Source organism: Carassius carassius, chromosome 18 (assembly GCF_963082965.1).
Source record: "Carassius carassius chromosome 18, fCarCar2.1, whole genome shotgun sequence".
Classification (NCBI taxonomy): Eukaryota; Metazoa; Chordata; class Actinopteri; order Cypriniformes; family Cyprinidae; genus Carassius; species Carassius carassius.
This window is the reverse complement of record NC_081772.1, coordinates 1,939,699-1,965,021: the sequence shown is the minus strand read 5'-3', so window position 1 is coordinate 1,965,021 and position 25,323 is coordinate 1,939,699. Positions and strand designations below refer to the sequence as shown.

The 25,323-nt window shown below is 33.1% G+C and overlaps 2 protein-coding genes across 3 annotated transcripts; one reads left to right on the top strand and one right to left on the bottom strand.

Moving 5' to 3' along the window:
- Nucleotides 1-656: 656 nt before the first annotated feature.
- hsp90ab1 (heat shock protein 90, alpha (cytosolic), class B member 1) lies at nucleotides 657-7,600 on the top strand. Its single transcript, XM_059498157.1, has 12 exons — nucleotides 657-815; nucleotides 1,563-1,706; nucleotides 1,792-1,998; nucleotides 2,787-2,946; nucleotides 3,028-3,161; nucleotides 3,234-3,548; nucleotides 3,623-3,788; nucleotides 4,775-4,965; nucleotides 5,049-5,196; nucleotides 6,204-6,472; nucleotides 6,717-7,050; nucleotides 7,119-7,600. Exons 2-12 carry the CDS (start codon nucleotides 1,563-1,565, stop codon nucleotides 7,232-7,234), a joined length of 2,184 nt encoding a protein of 727 aa, XP_059354140.1. The 5' UTR covers nucleotides 657-815; the 3' UTR covers nucleotides 7,235-7,600.
- An 8,951-nt stretch (nucleotides 7,601-16,551) lies between these two features.
- slc35b2 (solute carrier family 35 member B2) lies at nucleotides 16,552-23,628 on the bottom strand. Of its 2 annotated transcripts, none has more exons than XM_059498155.1 (6): nucleotides 23,402-23,628; nucleotides 21,156-21,334; nucleotides 19,692-19,852; nucleotides 18,395-18,673; nucleotides 16,692-17,514; nucleotides 16,552-16,660 (listed from the first exon to the last, which is right to left on the bottom strand). In XM_059498155.1, the coding sequence occupies exons 1-5, from the start codon at nucleotides 23,419-23,421 to the stop codon at nucleotides 16,858-16,860; spliced, it is 1,296 nt and encodes a 431-aa protein (XP_059354138.1). In that variant the 5' UTR covers nucleotides 23,422-23,628; the 3' UTR covers nucleotides 16,552-16,660; nucleotides 16,692-16,857. The 2 variants fall into 2 exon arrangements, with proteins under 2 accessions (XP_059354138.1, XP_059354139.1); XM_059498156.1 differs by having other exon boundaries at nucleotides 16,700-17,514.
- Between the last annotated feature and the right edge of the window lie 1,695 nt (nucleotides 23,629-25,323).

Below are 25,323 nucleotides of genomic sequence, written 5' to 3'. Positions count from 1 at the left end.
GACTATTTGACTGCGTAATGTTTTAATGATAATATAAAAAAATAAAATTAATCTGCCTGAATTCTGTCTATAAATCTAGCATTTATTAAATGTCACATATTTTAATGTAGTTACAAAAGAGTCATATAAGCATGCATACTGTTTATTTATAAAATAAAATAAAAAGTGCAAGGAAATTGTTGGGTTTTCATACGAAACGGAATTGTTTTAATTAAAATTAACTAATCCCGGGTCATTTCTTGCAGGAAAATTTAATGCGAAACTTGAAATAACAATAAAGTGTTTTTTATTGTTTTATTGTACTTTATTAAGCGTTTCTTAAGACATGTATTTCTGTATTTTTACCGTTATCTGATGAAGCTAGTAAAATAATGCATTTGTGGCTAGGAATAAATGCGATTAACACAAATGAAACAGTGTAGACTGCAAGGGTTGCCAGGTTCTCGCATTAAAACTACCCAATCTAGCTCAATCGCATTTCTACGGATTCCAGCTATGAAAATCGCATTCCGGGGGTAAAATATACGTTTTTTTAGCAGGCGTCCCTAGTAAAATGCGCATTCCATGTGTTAAATATCACATAATTGCTGTCTCTTCAACCAGCGGTTATGGAAATCAACCCGTGGACGCAGCGGGAAAAACACGGATCTGGCAACACTGCAGAGTGCGTCAGCGCGGAGGGATATAGTCGCGCACGTAAGAAAAGAGCCGCGCACGCGGGGTTCTCTCCTCTCTGCTTCCCTGAGTATCAGCGTAGGGGAGATCATCTGCTTCTGTGGCGAATAAACCATCAAAAACCAACTAAACGAACCAAGGTAAGCCATCGAGCTCAATCTGAAATGATTCCCTATGATTACAGGAACTAATCGAGACTAAAAAAAACCGTGGTTTAATCTAAAATTAATTCGCTATTTAAAGACGCGGAGTCACTTGTCTCCGACGCGATCATTTTTCATAAGATCGATTGACATGTATTTTTCTTCTTTTAAAATAAATCTGAAGTTTTTGCGAACCGTTTTTTGTTTTTTATTTCTATTTAAAGAGTCGATGAGCAGGTGCATTGGTTGAACAATGCTATATAACCGATTCTTGTTATAGTTAAGCATCTTTTTCTCAAATTCTCGTTGTAATTCAAATCTATATATACTTGCGTTCACACTGACAAGAACCGCGGATGATCCGAATTGGGAATTGGTTTATTATAAACAATCATATTTATAATTATTTAATCATTTTGCGTTCTAAGTTATTGGGAAAAATGTCACGAAAACTGATTTTTTTTTACGCTGAATATAAAAAAAGGCTATATGTACGCAATACGTATACAAATCTCGGTTTCATTTCAAGGATTGCAGCAGAAAAACACGTGTTGCGCTCATTGTCCTTCTGCGCCATGCTCTTCCGCATCCGGGTCTTTCAGCCGCCGGTTTTTCTAGTACAACTGTAATGCAACTGATGAAAGTGGATAATAACATTTATGAATCCGTAATGTGCACTTCTGTGTAAGTTCATAGTTTTTATGCGTGTTAAACCATGTTGATGTATATAATGCGTTTTCTCAGATGCCTGAAGAAATGCGCCAAGAGGAGGAGGCCGAGACCTTTGCCTTCCAGGCAGAGATCGCCCAGCTGATGTCTCTCATCATCAACACCTTCTACTCCAACAAAGAGATCTTCCTCAGGGAGCTTATCTCCAACGCCTCTGATGTAAGACTAATGATAGCCTCTTTTACCTCATATGCAATGAGATTATATAGTTCCTGCAATCAATCTGTTTTTCCCCACTCGTCAGGCTCTTGACAAAATCCGATATGAAAGCTTGACTGATCCCACCAAACTGGACAGCGGCAAGGACCTGAAGATCGACATCATCCCCAACATTCACGAACGCACGCTGACCCTCATTGACACCGGAATTGGGATGACCAAAGCCGATCTCATCAACAACTTGGGAACCATCGCCAAATCTGGGACGAAGGCCTTCATGGAGGCTCTGCAGGTGATGTGTCCGCCGGTCTATTCGTGTGTTTCTCAGATGTACCAAAATTACAATTCTGGGCAGAAAATGAAAATTAAATCTTAAAATTGTAAATTAATAAAAAAATTAAGAAATTTAAGTTAACTTTTAAAAGATTAGGCCTATTTATTATTTAAATGCATAATGTGAAATAACCCTTATAATTGTAATGATACTGAATAAAAAAAAATGCACCAAAGTGGCAAAAATCTTATTTTTTCTGATATTTCAGTTGTGTGTGTGTGTATATATGTGTGTATGTGTGTGTATATATATATATATATATATATATATATATATATATATATATATAATTTTTCATTGCTTTTTTTTTTTTTTTTTTTGCACCGTTTCTGCAGAAACCGGAAATTCTGGATGGCTTGGCCTAATGCCTTTTAAAAAAAATTAGACCTATTTATTATTTAAATTCATATTAAATAACCCTTATTTTAATCGTACTGGGAAAAAAATGCACTGTCAAATTGGCAAAATTCTTATTTTTCTCTTTTTCAGACATTTCATTATTTGTATACATAATTTCTTGCAGAAGCCAGAAATTGTGGATGCACTTGGCCTGGTGTTGCTTAAAAATGAGGCCTATTTATCATTTAAATGCCTAATATAAAATAACCCTTATAATTTTAATGATACAGATTTTTAAACAAAAAAGCAAACCAATAAAATATCCATATTTCTGGCTGAAAATGGCAATTTATCAGCATTTCTCCTTTTTGAGTTTAGTCTCTAATGTTCCCTGTTCATCTCTCCAGGCTGGTGCGGATATCTCCATGATCGGTCAGTTTGGTGTGGGCTTCTACTCCGCCTACCTGGTGGCTGAAAAGGTCACGGTCATCACCAAACACAACGATGACGAGCAGTACGCCTGGGAGTCGTCCGCTGGCGGCTCTTTCACAGTCAAAGTGGATCATGGTACGTTACAAACACCTCTTAGATGACACAAGTGCAATATCAAGAGTGATTTTGTTTACACCGTCACCTGTCGATCTTCAGGTGAGCCCATCGGCCGTGGAACCAGAGTCATTCTTCACCTGAAAGAAGACCAGATGGAGTACATCGAGGAGAAGCGAGTGAAGGAAGTGGTCAAGAAACACTCCCAATTCATCGGATACCCAATCACTCTCTTCGTAAGTGCGATTAATCGGTTTAATCGTTCTAGTAGATGAGAGCTGATGGTAAAAATACCAATGTCCATGCAGGTGGAGAAGGAACGTGACAAGGAGATCAGCGACGACGAGGCAGAGGAGGAGGAGAAGCCTGAGAAAGAGGAGGAGGAGAAGGAGGAAGGCGAAGACAAACCCAAGATCGAGGACGTTGGCTCGGATGACGACGAGGACTCCAAAGACAAGGACAAGAAGAAAAAGAAGAAGATCAAGGAGAAGTACATCGACCAGGAGGAGCTGAACAAAACCAAACCCATCTGGACCCGCAACCCTGACGACATCTCCAACGAAGAGTACGGGGAGTTCTACAAGAGCCTGACCAACGATTGGGAAGATCACCTGGCCGTCAAGGTAACACATCAGATTCTGTAGGACTGTGTTGAGAGAGTTGATGAGATACTGATTTTTATTGCATGGTCCTGCAGCATTTCTCTGTGGAGGGTCAGCTGGAGTTCCGCGCGCTCCTCTTCATCCCTCGCCGGGCTCCCTTCGACCTCTTCGAGAACAAGAAGAAGAAGAACAACATCAAGCTGTACGTCAGAAGGGTCTTCATCATGGACAGCTGCGAGGAGCTCATCCCAGAGTATCTGAGTAAGTCGCTTCATTTGAAGAGTTCACCCAAAAAACCAAATGTCGTTCCAAAGCCATAACACTTCAGTTCATCTACAAAACCACAAATAAGATGTTTTGAATGAAAGTTGAGAGGCTTAGTCATTGAACGTCCTGCATTTAAAGTCTAAATTAAATCATATTTCTACACTAGACCTAAACCTAACTATGCAACTCATCTGCATATTGTTTACATCTCTGCACATCATCTGTGTAGTAGTTTAATATATTGTGTTTATTTTTCTGTAAATTTCATTAGTTTTTTTCTCATTTTTTTCTTTTGAATTTCACTTTTTTCATTATTTGTATTATATTTTTCCATAAATTTCATTATTTGTATTTTTTTCCCTGAAAAAAAAATATATATATATATATATTTATTTATTTTATTATTATTATTTTTTTTTTTTTGATATTTCATTATTTGTATTTTTTTTCTCAGATATTTCATTATGCATCTAATTTTTTCTTCTTTTTTTTTTGCACAGTCTAAAGAGTATGCCAGACCTTCACTTCTTGTATGTCTCATAACTTTTTTACGACAAATAAAATCTTGAATCTAGACTTCGATTAAACCGATCTATTCATATTAGATGCATTTTATGATGCTTTTATGACCTTTTTGGTTACCTGGACGTTTTCAGTGGATCTTAAATCCTCTGCTTTCATGAAGTCTTAATTTATCATATGTCAAATGAATCTGGAAAGGCATGAGAATGAATACATGGCATGATTGTAGTTTTTGGGTGAACTAGCTCTTAAATTCAACATGAAACCATCCATTTGTCAAGTTTGCGAATAGTCTCTTCATGGTCCAGTCCTGGTGGATTTAAAAAGTCCTGCTCAATATTTCCTGCTGAGGATAACTATGCATGATCACAAAATTTTGAATGCATTGCAAATGCAACTTTGCTGCTAGACACAGTGGGATTTGAGCTCTCACTAACAGTCAATAACTGTCTCTCCAGACTTCGTCCGTGGTGTTGTGGACTCTGAAGATCTGCCTCTCAACATCTCCAGAGAGATGCTTCAACAGAGCAAGATCCTCAAGGTCATCCGCAAGAACATCGTCAAGAAGTGTCTGGAGCTGTTCGCCGAGCTGGCCGAGGACAAGGAGAACTACAAGAAGTTCTACGACGGCTTCTCCAAGAACCTGAAAGTAAGACTCCAAGACTTTGCTCCTGTCACTTGCTGTAAGAATGCGATAGAAAGCGGTGTTAATGCATTCGTTGTGAATTCCAGCTGGGCATCCACGAGGACTCTCAGAACCGCAAGAAGCTGTCCGAACTGTTGCGTTATCAGAGCTCACAGTCAGGCGATGAGATGACCTCCCTCACAGAATACGTCAGCCGGATGAAGGACAACCAGAAGTCCATCTACTACATCACCGGTGAGACAGGATTCATTCATCTAAACCACAACACTGGATGCGCTTGGCATTGACATGCATTTGGGAACACGTGCCAACCATCTTCCTGTATTTGTAATTGACGATTCATAAGAGATTTAAGAGCTCACTGGGGTTTTCTGTCTAAAGTTTGATGGATTTGCTTTTAGAAATACAGCCTATAAAAATAGTCTTAAGTCGCTGGCTTATATATGTAGCAATATCTTAAATTGTAAGGGTCAAAATTGATTTAATTTATGCCAAAACTTAACCTTAACCTATGCCAAAACCTTAACTTTAGACGACTCTTAAAGTTGTTTTGTTTTTTGCACCCTCCGATTCCAGATTTTCAAATCGTTTTATCTCAACGAAATATTGTCGGATCATAAACCATACATCAATGGAAAGATAATTTATTCAGCTTTCAGATAATGCATAAATCTCAATTCCCAAAATTGACCCTTATGACTGCTTTTGTGCTCCCTGGTCAAATATTAGTATAATTTTTACAGTAGTAATGTGAAGTGTTACTTATCTTTATTTAGTAGTGAAATGACAACATATGAATGCACAAAACCAGTCTTAAGGATACATTTTGGGGAAATTGAGATTCATGCATCTAAAAAGCTAAATTAACTTTTTTTTTTATGTATGATTTGTTCGGATCGGACTATTTGGTTGAGATGCAACTATTTTAAAATCTAAATATTGAGAAGATCGCCTTTTTAAAGTCGTCCAAATGAATTCTTAGCAATGCATATTACTATTAAAAAAAAAATTAGTTTTAATATTTACGGTAGGAAATGTACAAAATATCTTCATGGAACATGATTTTTACTTAATATCCTAATGATTTTTGGCATAAAATGAAAAAATTGACCCATACAATGTATTTTCGTCTTTTTCTACAAATATACCCCAGAGACTTCAGACTGGTTTTGTGCTCCAGGGTCACATTTGTTTAGTAGTGTTTTTTTTTGGCATATTCTTATGTTGTCGTTGTTCTCCAGGCGAGAGCAAAGACCAGGTCGCTCACTCCGCTTTCGTGGAGCGCGTGTGCAAGCGAGGCTTCGAGGTGCTGTACATGACCGAGCCCATCGACGAGTACTGCATCCAGCAGCTGAAGGACTTCGACGGCAAGACTCTGGTCTCCGTCACCAAAGAGGGACTGGAGCTGCCCGAGGACGAAGACGAGAAGAAAAAGATGGAGGAAGACAAGGCCAAGTTCGAGAACCTCTGCAAACTCATGAAAGAGATCCTGGACAAGAAAGTAGAGAAGGTGTGTGTTTGCGTAACTTAGTTTACTTCGATCTTAATCCACTCCTATTAGGCATTAATTCTTCCAAACTGTGTTATAAACAGGATTCCTAGTCAGAGTTGCACAGATGGTGAGTTTGTGTGAAACATGACTCCAGTTTTGTCGTCTAATGACATGCATTTGTGTCGAGTGACTAACAGGGTGTTTCGGTTTGATGCAACCAGGCCTTGCTTGATTCAGACTTTAATTCTTCTTCTTCTTCCAGGTCACGGTCTCAAACCGTCTGGTGTCTTCTCCCTGCTGTATTGTGACCAGCACTTATGGCTGGACGGCCAACATGGAGCGGATCATGAAGGCCCAGGCCTTGAGGGACAACTCCACCATGGGTTACATGATGGCCAAGAAACACCTGGAGATCAACCCCGATCATCCCATCATGGACACCCTGAGGAAGAAAGCCGATGCTGATAAAAACGACAAAGCCGTGAAGGATCTGGTCATCCTCTTGTTTGAAACCGCGCTGCTGTCCTCCGGCTTCTCATTGGACGATCCTCAGACGCACTCGAACCGCATCTACAGAATGATCAAGCTTGGTTTAGGTAAGCTCCTCTAACTCTTTCACGTTTCGGTCCTGAAGGAGTTACTAAGTCTCCTATTCTGTCTGCAGGGATTGATGAAGATGAAGACGTTCCCGTGGAAGAGCCGAGCTCCGCTCCGGTTCCCGAAGACATTCCACCTCTGGAAGGAGACGATGACGCTTCCCGCATGGAGGAAGTCGATTAAATCAATCCGTCACCTTTTTCTTTTTTCTCCGTAATCATTCCGTAACATCCTGTCGTTGTCTTTGAGCTGATCTCTGTATTGATTCCTGAAAGAGCATCATAAATGTAACTAAAGCATACTGTCGACTTTTGCTCTGTTTTGAGCCGTAATGTACCTTTTAGGTTGTTTTTTATGTAATGAGATGTTTTCGTGGCTCAGTGGTTTGCTCCTGTATTGTCTGAGCACAATAAGCACTGTGTTTCACTGATACGGAGTCTGCTGGATTGAATCAAGCAGCATTTCTCTGCATGGAAGGGGAAGGACCTTTGCCTGACTGCAGGCATGTGTTGTCTTGTTTTTCAGAAATTAAAACGCGTGAAACCTGAATTTTTGGCATTGTCTCTTGCTTATTAGTTTGGATTAATTAAGGTTTAACCAAATACACATTTAAAACTGCATGCACTTGGATAAAGGTATTAGATGAAGTCACTTGCACAACTTTAGGAAGGATTTTTTTTCTACACAACTTTTGTCTTTTCACCAGTTAACTTCATGCAGCATTCCTAAAATTTCTTGGGATCACCTATATTCCTTGATTTAAATTGTATGCAAAAACATTTTGCCTGATAAAGTTGCCCTGAACCTTTTTGATACCTGCATTAAAAATGATTAATTGAAATTTTATGGTAAGTGGTTGCAATCAATTTTACCTAGATTTAAGTTGTTTAAATATAGCTAACATAAACTGATTGCAACCACTTACCATAAAGTTAAGAAATGCAATGCATCTTTTTTTTTTTTCAAGTGCAATGCCATACGTTTTTCCAAATGGATATTTAAATAAACTTCTATTTAAGTCCTTATCTGGTAATAATAATAGACTTAAAAAAAGCATGTCAGTTTATGGTTGTAAGTTTTGTTGCATTTTAATTAGGATTTTATTAACTGCTAGATTTGAGCGACTTCCTGGAGGCTTTATAAAGTCTGTTCAGTCTTCATCCACTGATTCTCTGCACAATATTTAGTTCAAACAGATGCATTGGACTCAGGTTTTATCCAGGTCAATTTAAGACACTTCAGACAAAGAAAAAGAAATCAACTCAAAGGAACACAAAAAGGTATCTAGATGTCTCAAATTAGCATTGCTTCAAACTTGACATTTTCACTTCCAACATATCTCCATTACTTTAAGAACAAGTCTTGTTTTCTGAGAAACGGATCAAAATGAAGCGAGTTCAATCAAACCAGAACAAATATCTGCTACTGAGCTCAGAAAAAAAAATGTAAATTTGTACTGAAAAACAACAAAAATACTGAGAAAGAATATGATGCATTCATTTATTTTGCAAGCGCATGCAACATTTAATGCCAATTTAAGACCTGAAAAAACTGTGCATTAGACAATTATATTCCTCTACATTATTGTTTAAAATATTCGTTTTTAAAAGCAAATTTTTTACATTTGATTTGGGAGTGAAATATTTCATTTTTATATTCTTGATAGCTTTTTCTGTAAGATTCTTCCTAAAATGATTGACTCACCCTCATTTGGTCTTACATGCACCGCAGAACATCAAGGATGAAGGGCTTTGATGAAGCCTGTCGACTACCAAAAACACCAGAAACACACATAAAAGTAGGCTACAATAACTTTGTAATAGGACATTAATGTTGTTATCCGTATTCCTCTTTATATGGCGAATAATATGCCGTATTTTAATCGTCTCACGCCATGCACTCTGTTTAATAAGTTGTGATGGGTTCAAATATGTTAATTTATAAAACGCACCGGAACGATGTTACAATGGACCAATTAGACAGGTCTGGGGACGAAACGTATATTAACTGTTTATATACCTAAACACGTGTTTTGATGGTTTTGACATTCAGATAAATTATTTTGTGTTCCACAGTTGTAGAAATAAACAAATAAATAATTAAATAAACATAAGCGGATGAATGTATGAGTTGTGGTTGTAGTGCGACAGTGACAATAGTGACAGTTCCGCCTTTATCCGCCAGGTGTCTCTGTTTGACAACTTCAGAGAGCGGCGCAATAGAGTTAAATCCACTGATCTATAATAGACATCATAATATAGAGCAGTGGTTAAATCTGTTTCTGTCCCCCAAAAGTCAAACATTAAGAAGTACTTTGCATAAAGAAAAGGAATCTGTTGTAAAAAACTTTTTTTTTTGTTTTGTTTGACATTGTTTTAGTGAATTAAACAAACCAAATCCTTATTACTGTTAGTACACACAAATGATTTCAACACAATTTAAGTAAAGAGCTGCATAAAGAGCAAATACTATTGTACTTCACATAAAATAATAATAATTAAAAATCGTATTTTTATTTTTCCTAGACATATAATAAGACTTTTAGTCACTGCAGTATACATATTTTTATTTATGAAAACAATTTCAATGAATAATATTAATAATAATAATAATTATGGTCATAAAATTGGTCTTCAGTTTATTTATTTATTTATTTTTCCCTATTTCCCTGTTGAAGTACATGCAAATTTCACACATTCATGTTTAGTTTTTATTTGCAAAAAAAAAGACTATGATGTGAGAAGTGGACTTTACAGTAAACAGTCAAGTAAACATTTTTCCTTCAACCAGCAGAAATTGTTCATCGGTGGCATTTATTGGAAGTGGTCTGACCTGCTTTATTATCAGAGATGAGTGTCTTCCAAGACCATCTGTGTGTTTTTTGCTCACACGGTATTAAGGAAACATTTAACCTTTTCAGTTCTTCTGCTGAATGGTCCAAACACTCAGTCACTGCATCTCGATTTCTTCTAAGTCACATGTGTTGCTGTAAAAGACATGACTGAGGAGGGGTTTAACATTCATTTCTGCCCAGGTGACTGTAGAGGATGTCTGATAAAGGCTTCTGTCCGTGTGGGTGTCTTACTACACTGCTTCTCATCGAGTCATTCAGAGAGGCTGAGTGTGGGGAGCGACCGCAGAGATACTGATCAGCCTGGAAACTCAGCAGCAAGAGCATGCAGAACAGATGCACGGAGACACATGTCAGCCTAATGCAGGTGTGCACGGCCACACACTTACTTTAAGATAAACAATACGGTACAGACGCCTCAGTTTATATCCTGCAATTTAAAAACAACAACAACAACAACAAATTTTGATCTTAAAGTTCAAACTTTATGTCTCACAATTCTAACATTTTCTTCTCAGAATTGTAAGACGACAAAAAATTAAATTAAATTAAATTAAATAATAAAATAAAATAAAATAAAATAAAATAAAATAAAATAAAATAAAATAAAATAAAATAAAATAAAATAAAATAAAATAAAATAAAATAAAATAAAATAAAATATTTAAAATAAAAAACATTTCCTACCATGGAAAAAAAATTGACTTTCTTTTTTTACTTTTCTTCTTGCAAATGGAAGTTTATATCTCACAATTCAACCTTTTTCTTCTCAGAGTTGTAAGAAGACTGGTCAAAATTGTGAACTAAAAGTTGCAAGTACCTTTTTAAGATACGTTTATCTGAGGATTAAATTAAATTAAATTAAATTAAATTAAATTAAATTAAATTAAATTTAATTTAATTTAATTTAATTTAATTTAATTTAATTTAATTTAATTTAATTTAATTTAATTTAATTTAATTTAATTTAATTTAATTTAATTTAATTTAATTTAAAATAAATAGCTTGTCCCATATTTTTTTCCTACCATGGAAAAAAGAAATTGACTTTCTTTTTTTTACTTTTCTTCTTGCAAATGGAAGTTTATATCTCACAATTCAAACTTTTTATCTGAGTTTTTATCACAACTCCAAATTTTTCACAGAATTGTAAGAAGTGGTTCTTCGTTAGAAAAAAGAATTGTGTGATAAAAACTGCCTTTTAAGTAATTTGGTGGCAGAAAAAAAAAATTAAAATATAAAATAACATCCTAATTCCATTGGTTTTATACTATAAAATAAAAAAAAATAAAAAGCGTTTTTGCAACTGTTAATCTCATAGTCCGGACCTTTTTTTATATTTTGCAAATCAAACTTTTCTTCTCAGAATTGCAATTTTGAATATTTTCTAATATTTGTGAGAAAAAAAAGACTCAAATGTGAACTTTATCTCACAATTCTAATAAAAACATGCAACTACCTTTATATATATATATATATATAGATAGATAGATAGATAGATAGATAGATAGATAGATAGATAGATAGATAGATAGATAGATTGATAGATAGATTACATTATATTTAGTCGTATAGATAAATAGATAGATGTGTGTGTGTGTGTGTCTGTGTCTCTCTCTGTGCGTGAGTGTGTGTGTGTGTGTGTGTGTGTGTGTGTGTTGGGGGAAGCAGGCTGATGGCATCAGTACAGTGACACATCAGACTCATTCAGGACACACATACTGAAAGCTGGATCTCAGTTACAGAACATCTGCCCACGTCCTCCAAATCACTGTACAACCACTATCAATCAAACTGAAGCTCACACGTGGCTTCCTCTCGGCATATCGAGAACACGCTTTTGTTTTCCATGATGTGTATGAGATCGAGGTCAGCTCGTATGTGTGTGTGCTTCTGTCGGCTCTGCGTTGGCATAAAGAGGGGGTTCTATTTACAGCATCATTGGTTCTACACATCAGAATTGATCGAGGCCGTTGAAAAATGCCCTAGCAATCACATATGAACATAATAAAACCATTTCAACCTACACTTTCAGAAAATAAAAATAAAATCTGTCACCTTTCAAGAGGTATAGGCCTACTAATATGAACAATTTAGGAACCTAGATTTGAACTTTAAGTGCTTCTATGTATCTTTAAGATAGGAATATGCAAATTTTAGGGGTGAATAAGATAAGAAGGTACAAAAAGTTTGGTGTCAGTGCAGCTTTTGTACCTTTTTATTCTGAGAGTTGCTGTGGAGTTCTGCTTTCTGCCAGAGAATGTAAAATAAATAAAGTGTAACTATGACATTTTATCTCACAATTAAAGTATTTTTCTTGCAATTATGAGTCTCGTAATTCTCACAGTTCTGTTTCTTGTTTCCACTTTGAAATTAATACAGTAAAAAATAAGGTAATTGTGATTTTTCATCTCACAATTGTATTTTTTTCCCTCTAAGAATGGCGAGATGTAAACTCAGAATTGTGAGAAAAGAAATCACAAAGCTGAGATAAAAAGTTGCAATTACTTTCTATTTTTCTTATCGAGTAAAATAAACAAGCTTAGCATTTTCTAGTAAAAATCTAGTTAATTTACATTATTTAGTCCACTGTTTCACTACTCTCTAAAACATTATTTTTTGATGTTGTAAATAAAGATTATTGTAGTATTTATGTATATGGAGTATATATGTTTTGAAAGAAAATGCTATTTCTGTCTTTAAACTTCAAAATGTCATGTTTATCTGAATGTGGTACTTGCCTTTTCTTTGAGTTTATAAAATGTATTAGCAACTTCCGAGTGAAAATAGTTTCAAGGTAAAATCACATTTTCAGGGTATAAACTATTTATTTATTTATTTATTTTACTGTTTTTTATTGAGTGCCAATCGTATGGAAGCCCGTTTCTGCCACAAAAAAAAAAAAAAAAAAATTATAATAAAAAAATTTATTAAAAAAAAAAAAAAAAAAAACTTATTTCAAGGTAAAAATCACCCTTTTTTCAGGGTATAACCTATTTATCTATTTATTTTACTGTATTTTATTTAGTGTGAATCGTATGGAAGCCCTTTTCCGCCACAAAAAAAATTATAAAAAAAAAAATGTATTCAAAAATAAATAGTTTCAAGGTAAAATCACCCTTTTTTTCAGGGTATAACCTATTTATTTATTTACTGTATTTTATTTAGTGTCAATCATATGGAATCCCATTTCCGCCACAAAATTAAAAATAATAAATAAAAAAATTATCCGAATTGCGAGATATTAACTAGCAATTATGAAAAAAGAGAATAACTTGCAACTGCAAATTATAAAGGCAGAATTGCGTGATATAAACTTGCAATTGCGAGAAAAAAAAACTCAAAATTGTGTGATAAAAAGTCGCATTTACCTTCTTTTGTTTTTTATTCAGTGGCAGAAACATGCTCCCGTACAATCAACCTATCTTTTTTAATTTGAAGTTTATTCGATTTTAATTTATTATCATAATCATAAACACACTAGTTTTACCGTTTACTGCACTTTGTTATTCTTAACATTTAATGAAGCTGAAGTTGACTTTCACAGAAAACAGGGAACCTCCGCTTTGCAAAAATAAAGTGGATATCTCATCTATCTTTGAATCTTTTCTAACTTTTAGATGGATTCTGCTTTTAAAGATCTTGCATCTCTTTTTTTAGAGACCTTATAATCACAACAGACAAACACAAGAGACTCTTCAAGACGTGGAAAAACCCCATCTAACTGTATTTAGCACATGAACACACAGTTCATCAACTCAAGAAATCAGAACAGAATAAAAAGCAGGTATGAAGAAAGTGAGTTTGGTCATGTGATCAAATTAATTCAGTCTGATATATACAGTATATATAAACAATGAATATAAAAAAGTTAAGACGACTGCATTAGTTAGGTAGCATTTCCATTCACATCCTTCACATTCCCTCAGATTGACCACCGACGCTGAAAATAAGGGGAGAACTGAGACACACGTCACCCATTATCTGAGCAATCATGCTGACAGATTCATTTAAACCTCCAAAACATTTGTGGGCTTTTACAGGAAACTCATATTACATACAGAAAACAAAACCTCATGTACTCTGCTGATAAGGTGAATCACTCAAACATGTCCAGGTCATATTTCACCACAAAATCAAACGACAAAAAATGATTTACCCAAAGGAACTGAAATCTATTTTTAGGAGCATTAAGCTTTTAATTATGCCATTATTTATATATACAGACTAATTATGCAAAAACAGTTAATGTAGTATAATATATATATATATAAATGAACTCGGTTTTAATTTTTGCTGCTATAAATAAAACTTTGTCATATGAAAATCAACCTTGATAATGAAGAAAAAAATCAAAACATCCAGACACATTTAGGTAATTGCCAAATATCACAATGCAATAATAATAATTAAATTAAATTAAATTAAAATAATGATTTAATTTGTGCTGATGTAATTGCCATGAAAACGTCAATGCAAAAAAAAAAATATATATATATATATATATATAAATAAAATTTAAATAATGATTTAATGTTTGCTGATGTAATTGCCATGAAAATGTCAATGCAAAAAAAAAAAATCAAATCCTAAAATAAGCATCATTTTATTTATGCAAGATATAATTTTAATGCCACTGAATGGTAACGGTCTTCATGAGATTCACCTGGTAATGCTTAAATAATCATATAACTTAATGAAAAATAAACCCACTAAACTAACTAAAACTACAGCCTGTAGTGAAAGATATCAATTTTAGTCCTCATTAGAGTTTAAAAATAATTCTGCAGCATGCAAAAGGACGTAGATGCAGGACGAAAGAGATTTCACCTTAACATTCTGGTAAACAAGCACGTCTTCCTGGAAGAGCTCAAACAGTGAAACTAATATTCAGGCGTCCTGTCTCACGGTCAGAGACTGTTTATTTGTGCTGAATCCATCCTGCTGCTTTTAACACCACAGAAACTCAGTTCTCAAAACTGCAAGAGAAGGCAGATCGCTATTGCACGTGCAAATCAAAGTCTTGACAAAGACTTAAAGTGATTATCAGCAACAAACAGGTTCTTCAGTTTTCCCAAGAACCTTCAATATAACGAAAGAAATCCTGTTCTAACGAACACCAGACACATGTGGACTGAGTCACACTGTAAAACTGGATTGTTGGCTTCTCTTATTACTTCTGCACATGTTTTAATGGTAGATCATTTATGAAAAATATATATAAATAGAACTTCCCCCAGGCTCTTAACAAAACCTGTGACATTTTTCAGTGCCTCACTCATCTGACCAGAAAAACACAAACCTAAGACTCTTAAAGCGACAGTGCACCGAAATATACTCGTCATAATTCACACTGGAGTCATTCCAAACTTGAGACACTTCTTCTGTTGAATCAAGAAAATACAAGGCAGAATGAGATCAAAATATGCATGCTTTATTTCAATACAATAAAAGCATGTAATGAGGAAGAAAACAGCATAAAAACGTCCATCCGTGATGGTGTGATATCATTATGGAATAGAGCTGTATTAATATTCTGCTCTTTTTTTTAAAGAAAGTAATGCAGGTTTGGAATGACACGAGGGAGACTAAATGAGGACCTCTGTTAACTTGCCTTTAACATGCCTGATTATAATGCTATAGTTGGGGTTATGAGTTATGAAAATGCGTGAGAAACACACCTGACACCCTCTTCCTTCTGACACTTAGAGGTAAAATTACAGAGAGAATCTCACAAAACTGGTCAAAAACAGCTCGGGTTTCAGTCCAAAGTTAAAAGGAAAAATAGTTCACTTGGAAAACTGCATTTGTGACCCATGAATCTCACAAAACCATGTCAAGTCTAGCTCATAATTCACATAAAATATAGTATTTCTATTTATGGTACTACAACGAATAAAGCTGTATTATTGTATTATACTGTTACTAAAAAAATATATATATATATATATATATATATATATAATAATAATAATAATAAAAATAAGAAGCTCAGAATTGGCTTAATTTGAAGGAAAACAATGTCATTATGCAAATAAAAATTAAATAAAAATTAAATGTCTCATGTTTTATTATTAATATTACATTATTGTACTATTATGTATCATAAAATGTCATTTTAATGAAAATCAAATGTTTTAAAAGCTTAAATTGTCTTATTTCTTATTATATTTCATTATTGATTTAGTATTTTATTACTGTATGGAAATAATGATATAAACTATTAAAATATGATAATTAGTATTGTTATTGTTATTATTTGGGCAGAACATCATTATGTAGAAGATGTAATGGTTCCTAAAAAGCCTAAATCGTGTCTTATTTCTTGTAACATTTTTTTGTTATTTAATATTTTATTATTTTATAGTAATATAGTCGATTTTGGGCAGAAAACATGCTTAATTTTCATGAAAGTTTTTTAATTAAATTTTTTCTTATTACATAATTAAATATTTTCTTTCTAATTTTATATTGTATCATTGCACTGAAGTTAAATGGTTCTTAAAAAAGGGCCACATGGTCTTTTCTATTTCTTATTGTGTGTGTGTTTTATTTTAAACAATTTTTTATTAATTTCATATTTTCCTTTGGACTTTTTTTTGTGAAATATGACCCAGACATGATGCAAACAGAACGAAGGGTGAACAAACACTCCTCAACAACAGTTCATTTTCCTCTCAAAGCAAACTTTAAATAGAAAAACTGAATGTATTAAGTACCAAATTACAAAGATATCAAAGTCTGTGTTCACTCGATGGCTCGTGATTTCACACACACACACACACACACACACACACACGCACACACACACGCACACACACACGCACACACACACGCAGGCGAAATCCCTTCCCTTTCTGTACCGAAACACAAACCCACAGTTCAACAGCAAACAAAAAAAAGACGAATGAACCACGAAAATGTGGCTTCTGTACACATCCGAACGAGTGTTCGGTTAAACCTTCTGAACGGGTGTCTGCGTGGGACGCTTGCTGCTCTTCTTCACGCGGCTGCGGGCGTAGATGCGCAGGAAAAGGGCGAGGAAGACCACACCCACACCGAAGCCGCCCACCAGGGTGACGGCGTGACCGTAGAGGAAGCAGGACAGGAGGATGGCGATGGCCTGCCGCAGGGTCATGATGATGGTGAAGGCGGCCGCGCCGAACTGAGAGATGGTGTAGAAGATGAAGAGCTGCCCGCAGGCGGAGCAAACCGACAGCAGCACGGCGTGCATCGCAAACTCTGAGTGACGCGTCATGAAGCCCAGCGAGTCGAAGAAGGCGCCCTGTTCCAGCAGAGAGCCCACTGTCAACAGACACGAGAACAGATTGACGCCGAACATCATCTGCACCGACGACATCTTGTACTTAAACAGGTTGTCCTGCCAGTTCGAGGTGAAGCTGTCGAAGACGATGTATCCTCCGAGGATGACCACGCCGGAGAAGGTGGTGACGGTGGACGGGTGTTTGTCCGTGGAGCTGGAGAGCAGGAACATGCTGACGCCCAGCGAGATCAGGACGGCTGTGAAGTACTCCCAGTACTCGTAGCTCTTGTGTGACACGATCTTACCCATCAGCATCACGGGGATCACCTTAGAGGCCTTGGCCAGAACCTGCGACAGAAACACATCTCCAGCTGAGCAGTGACCTCACAGAGAACATCCGGCTTTGAGAAGAAAGACGAGCGATGTGTAGGACCCAGAGGATCAGTCACCATCATGATGGAAATTACAGACCTTTACCGATTTTATTATTTTCATGTTTTTCGTTTAAATCAATTTGTGCACAAATTACAATGTCAAACCTGGAATCAAAACATTAGAATAAAAACGTAATCTCGCCACAAACAAAAATCTTGTTCACCGAAATTATATTACTTTAAAAAGTATTGGTAAAATTGTCATTATTAATATTTGCTGTACTGCCTTCACTGTGACTTAAAAACTTTAATTCGAAACTAAATTCTTACATTTTAAAATAAATTCTTATATTTAATATTTTGTATAATTCTATTTGTATAATAAATCCTTAAATGTATTTTATATATATATATATATATCTATATATATATATATACACTCGAGAATCAATCTAATATTACAACTGAGAATAATGGGAATTAATTATATTAATTACATTATATTTTTTATTTTATTTTACATTTAATCTTATATTTTATTTTATATTTTACATTATTTAATTTTTTATTTTATTTTAGGAAACCCCCTAAAAATTAAAATGCATAAATAAATTATGGAACATTGAATTTGGGTTAACGTGAGGAAAATATCGACAAAAACTTAAAAACAACCTCATGCTCTACTCAAATGTGGCCATATCTATCTTTAGTTTTTACTTTTTTTTTTACTGTTAAATTTATTTCTTAAATATCTGTTTGAAATCCTTTTAATGTAAAGAACTTTGAATTACCTTTGTGTATGAAACCTGTTATTTAAATCATGCAGCTCATTTACCCAGAATGCAGTGCTGTACCTGTGTGGGAAAGCTGATGTATTTGAGCGCTTCATACTGGCACCAGCTGCTGAGGATGTTGGAGAGAGAAGCGAAGGAGTATTTGTACATGGGTGCACCGTGGCGGGGCTGTTTGAGAAGGACGCACCACAGACCGGACACCGTCAGCGCCAGGATCCGGTTCATGAACACCAGAAACTGAGAGTCTCTGAAGCGCTCGCCGCTGCCCTCCGCCTCGCCGGCGCCATACGAGCGCGTCATCACCCGCTCCTGAAGAACACCCCACGTCAGGTACGACGCCTGCACCACAGAAGAACACACAGAGACACTGGAGACGTTACTGAGAACACATCAGACTATAAACATCACTAAGAGTTCAATGAAAAAACTCAATCAAATAAAATAGAATACCATTAAAAAAAAATTATTATTAAAGCATTTATGAGTATTACTACTGAAAATAAAGGTAATTTAAATAATTAAATATATTTATATATATATACATATACACATATATATACATATACACATATATATACATATATACATATATACATATATACATATACATATATACATATACATATACATATACATATATATATATATATTTATAAATATATATATATATATATATATATATATATATATATATATTTATAAATATATGTTACACTGCTTTCATGGTGATGTTCATTAAATAATAAAATAATTTTAAAAATGGACAAAACATCAATAAATTGGTATTTCATGGTAATTTTAATTAAACAATAAATAATAAAAAAATTGATATTGCAGATATTTTGAACACACGTAAATGGTTAAAATAAAAATTATATATAGAGTAGACATTCTTGTTAACACATGAAAACTATAAACTTGTGCAGACATTAATAATAATAAAATAACTTCTTAAACCAAATAACACTATTTAAATTATAAATACTGTAATTAAACTAGTGAGAATCATGGGGATTACAAAAACAACTCCAAATAAATAAAGTAATGCATACTGTAAAAAAAATAAATAATAATAATAAAAAGAAATTACTGAAATGCAAAGAAATATCTATGAAATTATAAAGTATTAAAAATCTTACATTTAAATTAAACATTTATTAAAAACTAAATTATACATATATACTGTAATTACACTATTGAGATTCTAACTATTTTTTTTTTTTTTATAAAATCAGAATATTGTACTGCCTTCATGGTGAACAAATGGCGAATATTAACTTGTGCATATAGTAAAAGTTACATAAATACTGATATGTGTAGATGTTATTGTGGAGATGTTTAACTATAAATGTATAACCTGGAGTCCAACAGCACAGAAGAGGAGTTTGACGGCCTGTTGAGCAGATGAACTGGATTCAGACTCGTTTCTGACCGCTGATGAAGCATCATCCAGCAGTGCAGTCTTAGCTTCACTCCCAAACACACACGTCTTTATGAGAGGAAAACAAAGCCCTCGACCTGCAGACAACATCAGCAGGACGTCAGGAATCACATTTGACCAGTACTTTAATCTGACACATGCTCAGGTCCAAATACAGTGCATTGCCTAACTGAGAGAAAATGGTCATGAAAATCAACTAATAAATTGATAATAGGCTTTAGTAAAAAAATGTATTATAGTGGAAATAAGTAGGAAAAAATAAGTGGAATTTTTATTAAATCATAATGGAAGTCAGAAAAAAATAAATGGTAGAAAAATTAAAAATATAGTATATATATATATATACACACAGTACAGACCAAAAGTTTGGAAACATTACTATTTTTAATGATTTTGAAAGAAGTTTCTTCTGCTCATCAGGCCTGCATTTATTTGATCAAAAATACAGAAAAAAAATGTAATATTGTGAAATATTATTACAACTTAAAATAATTGTTTTTAAATTTATTATAGTTTAAATGATCATTTATTTCTGTGATGCAAAGCTGAATTTTTAGGATCATTATCACATGATCCTTTAGAAATCATTCTAATATGATGATTCATTATCAAAGTTGGAAACAGTTCTGCTGCTTCATATTTTTTCAGAACATGTGATACTTTTTTAGGATACTTTGATGAATAAAAAGTAAAAAAAAGAAGCTATGTTTTTAAAATATAAATATTTAGTAATAACAATATACACTACTGCTCAGTAATTTGGGGTCAGTATTTTTTTTTTCTTTCTTTTTTTTTTAATAAAATCAATACTTTTATTCAGCAAGGATGTGTTAAAATGATAAAAAGTGATAAAGAAAATATATTATTAGAATATATATTATTAGAATTTTTTTTTTTTTTTGAATAAATGCAGTTCTTTTTAACCTTTTATTGATCAAATATATTAGACAGCAGAACTGTTTCCAACACTCATAATAAATCAGAATATTAGAATGATTTGTAAATGATCATGTGATCAACTGATGTTACATGTGACACTGAAGGCTGGAGGAATGATGCTGAAAATTCAGCTTTGCATCACAGAAATAAATTATTTTTTTAAAGTATATTCAAATAGAAAACTATTATTTTAAGTTGTAATAATATTTCACAATATTACAGTTTTTTCTGTATTTTTGATCTCAAGTAAATGCAGGCTTGATGAGCAGAAGAAACTTCTTTCAATAACATTAAAAATAGTAATGTTTCCAAACTTTTGGTCTGTACTGTATATATATATATTTTTTTTTTTTTTTACTGAAATGCATTCTATGACTTCACTTCATTCAAGCTGGGAACCAACAGAAGTCAGTGTGCTCAGATTGGGTTGCTTCAACAAACCTGTTTCTAGATAGTTATTTCGCTTGAAGTAGCTGATGAGAAAATATCCAGGGATGATGATGGTGGCGTAGCCCAAAACATTGAGGAACAAGCGGAAGAGCCACACGTCCTGCCATCCTCCGAGCAGCGAAGCGTCGTCCGCGTCCGCCAGCACAGACGGCAGAACACACCAACACAAACTACAGAGAAAAACATCATGCATCACTCTTGAAATCAGACGGGGCTCAGAATCGTCACGGCTGCAGACCTCGTCGTAATGCAACACTGGAGTCTTTAGAACAGAAATCGGCATTCCTGGAATCCAGCAGCTCTGATCCCATTCCAACAGAAGGGCTTTGTGTTCCGAGCTCAGGGCGGCACAACTTACCCCCGTCCCACCGGTTACCTGCCATTAGACCACTAACTGAACACTGATGAAGAAGGAGCGCGTCATTATAAACTCCATGCTTCTGGAATTAATCGACTCATAAAGTCTATAAAGTTTGAGATCAGTAAGATGTGTCGTGTTTCTGAAAAAAGTATCTTTTCTGCTGAACAAGGCTGTGTTTATTTAATCAGAAATAGAGAAGAAAAAACAGTAATACTGTGAAATATTATTGTAATTAAAATAATGGTTTTCTATTTTAAAAATATATTTTAAATAATTTATTCCTGTGATGTGCAGCTGTATTTTCAGCATCATTACTCCAGTCTTCAGTGTCACATGATCTTCAGAAATCATAATAATATACTAATTATTAGCAATGTTGCTGCTTCATATTTTTGGGGGGAAACTGTGATACTTTTTTTAAGGATTCTATGATGAATGAAAAGTTAAAAGGAACAGCGTTTATTTAAAATATATATTTTTTTCTAACAATATATATATACAGTAGCATTCAAAATTTCGGGGTCCGTAATTATTATTATTTGAAAATAATTGAAAACCTTTATTCAGCAAGGGTGTTAAATTCATAAAAAAGTGATATAAATATTTATATTTTAAATAAATGCTGTTCTTTTTCATTTTTATTCATCTGAGAATGAAAAAAAGAACCACAGGTTCCAAAATATATATATTAAGCAGCAAAATGTTTTCAATATTGATATCAAATCAGCATATTAGAATGATTTCTGATTACTTTTTAAATACATTTAATATTTAGTCACCAAATGTTAGAAATAAAAATTAAAACATTAGAAGATTATAAATTGACTAGGATACACATTATTAAAACATTTAGTTTAATTTTAATAGATAAAATATATTCATAAAATTTAATAAAAGTGTTGCAATATTGCATATTTTATTATAAGACTTAAATACATGTAGTAAAAGTACATTTTAATGGAGAGTAATTGTTTGTCATTAAATATAAAAACTAAAACATCAAAAGATTGTAAATTTACTAGGATGCATGTTTAGATTTAGCATCTATTTGTTTCTATATTATCATTTTTATTTAATTTTAATATTGTTAAAATATATTTAGAAAGTTGTATCAAATGTTTCAAAATTGCACATTCTATTATAAAATATATAAAAATATAGTTCACAATATTAGTGTTGTTTTCGATATTTTTGATCAAATAAACAGCCTTGATGAACAGAAGAGACTTCTTTAAAAACATTAAAAATCGTACTGATCCAAAACTTTTAAACAGCGGTGTATAAGGGGGTAAAAAAAAAACATAGTAAATATGGTGTAAAAAAAATTATATATATATTAATATATATATATATATATATATATATATATATATATATATATATGTATGTATATTGGGGGAAAATATTATAATTTGCTGAACATCATATATATAACAGAGAGAGAGGATATTAATTTTTTTATGTTTTTTTTTTTTTTTTTAAAGGAGTCTCTTCTGCTCACCAAGGCTGCATTTATTTGATCTAAAATACTGACAATTTTTTTTTACGATTTATAATAAGTCTTTTCTATCTGAATATATTCTAAAATATAATTTATTCCTCTGATGTGCAGCTGCATTTTCAGCATCATTTCTCCAGCCTCATGTCACATGATCTTCATAAATCATTTCTAATATTTGCTGTAAAAATATAATTGATTACAGGTTCAAAAGTTTTTTTTTTTCAAGATTCTTTGATGAATAGTTGAAATGCACAGCATGTCATTAAAAGCAGTATGTAATTAGTTACACATAAAAAATAATGTTGCGTCGATAGCAGTATAATGACGTCAGAAATGTTAGATTGAAATGTCTTTTTGATGTTTGAGTAACGTTACCTCCATAGAAACACAGGCATTTTCCAGCACCGCTTCAAAACTCCCTAAAACAGCCGCTGGGAGACTTCTCCAAACGAGCTCCAGCTCCGGGCATGAATCGATGAAGCCTTCAGACAGAGATTAAACGATCACCGTCCAGGATCAAGTCAAATCCCAAATGTTTCTGACCCGAAACTTCTCGGCCTGCTTCATTCATGAGTGCATCCGTACTGAGGTGTTCCCGGTACTTCCGGTTGCGAAAGAAGTCCTTCCTTCACATATCCGTATAGTTTTCTCTTGGATTTAGTTTCGCAAGGCTTCGGTAAATATTTCGATGTTTAGTCGTGTTGACACAGTTGAGAGAGTTAATTATCCTTGGGGTTGTGGGCGTGCTTCATTATTCTTTATGAGAGACTTTTACTTTGAATTCTTTTTAGGCATTTAGGCCCAGATTCTAAATGCGCTTCAGTTTGTAGCGCTCCTCTGACGTCAGGCGACACGTACAGTATGAATATAATAAGAGACTTTATTGATGTACAGATGTTGTTTTCCTGATGTATGTCTTATATTTGAATATAATAATAACAATTAAAAATAGACACGTAAAAAAATAAATAAGAGAAATGTTAAAAAATTAAAATAAAATAAATAAGAGACACATATATTACAATTACAGCTGCTTCTATGTCTTATTTAATATTTTTAAAATACATGTAACATTTAAATGTAGTAAAACTACCTTTTTTATCATAAATGTAATATTTAGTCACCAGAAGATTGTAAACTGACTAGGATGCACATTTAGTTAAAAAAAAAGATGAGATTTTTTAAATGTTTAGATTTAGCATCTATTTGTTTCTATATTATCATTATTATTCAAAATTAAAATATATTTAGAAAATTGTATCAAATGTGGAAAAATTGCACATTGTATTTTGTATGCATAAATGCATATTAAAATAAATATATTAAAAGATAATAAATTCACTAGGATACACATTAGTTTTAACTTTTGCTGTTTCTGGATTATTTTTATTAATTTATTATTTGTAAGTCATTATCTCAATAATATTATAAATAAATTAAAGTAACAACAATTTAGAAGTATCAAATCCTGTAAAAATATATTTATACAATTTTGCTAAAAAATAATATTCCTTAACTGTTTTTATTCTAAAAGCAAAATTGGAATCAGTATAGTCATAATAGAAAATAGATAAAATATAAAACAAAATAGATACATATATTATAATTGTAGCTACTTGAGATTTGTTTTTAAAAAGATAATATTTAATATTATTACTAATTTTTATAAAATATATACGAACATCAAAATGAATATCTATAATTTATTAATGATAATAAATTAATACTTATTGATGTTTATAATATTTAGTACACTTAAAAATAAAACCTTAAACATTAAAAGATTGTAAATTAACTAGAAGCACATTTAGTTTTAGCTATTATTTTCTACGAATTCAATATTTTTCTCAAAAAGCGTAATTTTAGAAAAGTAACAAAAATTTCAAAAAAAAAATTTTCATTCTAAAAGTATTTGATTCTCAATTTAGTCACCAATTTTTTTTTTTATTCAAAAAAAAAAAAATTATGTGCATCAAATACAATGGCAATATTATGCTGTACAGGAAAGAAAGGGAAATTAATATTCATTTACAAGGAAATATATTGTTTCACATGAAACGGAAACATGTTTTAACCTGTCCGAGTTTACATGAATGGGACTCATTTTTGGTAAGTTATGAGGAAGAGAGATGTGGCACATGATGGAAACACACACACGGTTTCACTACATGCTTTTCTTTTTACAAATCTACCAGGAACTTGTTTTTGTGGCTTTTCCTGTATGTTCTGCCTGTTGTTGTCAATACTTATGAGAACTGCAGCACATTTTTCACCAGCGTCTGTTTAGTTTGCGTTTA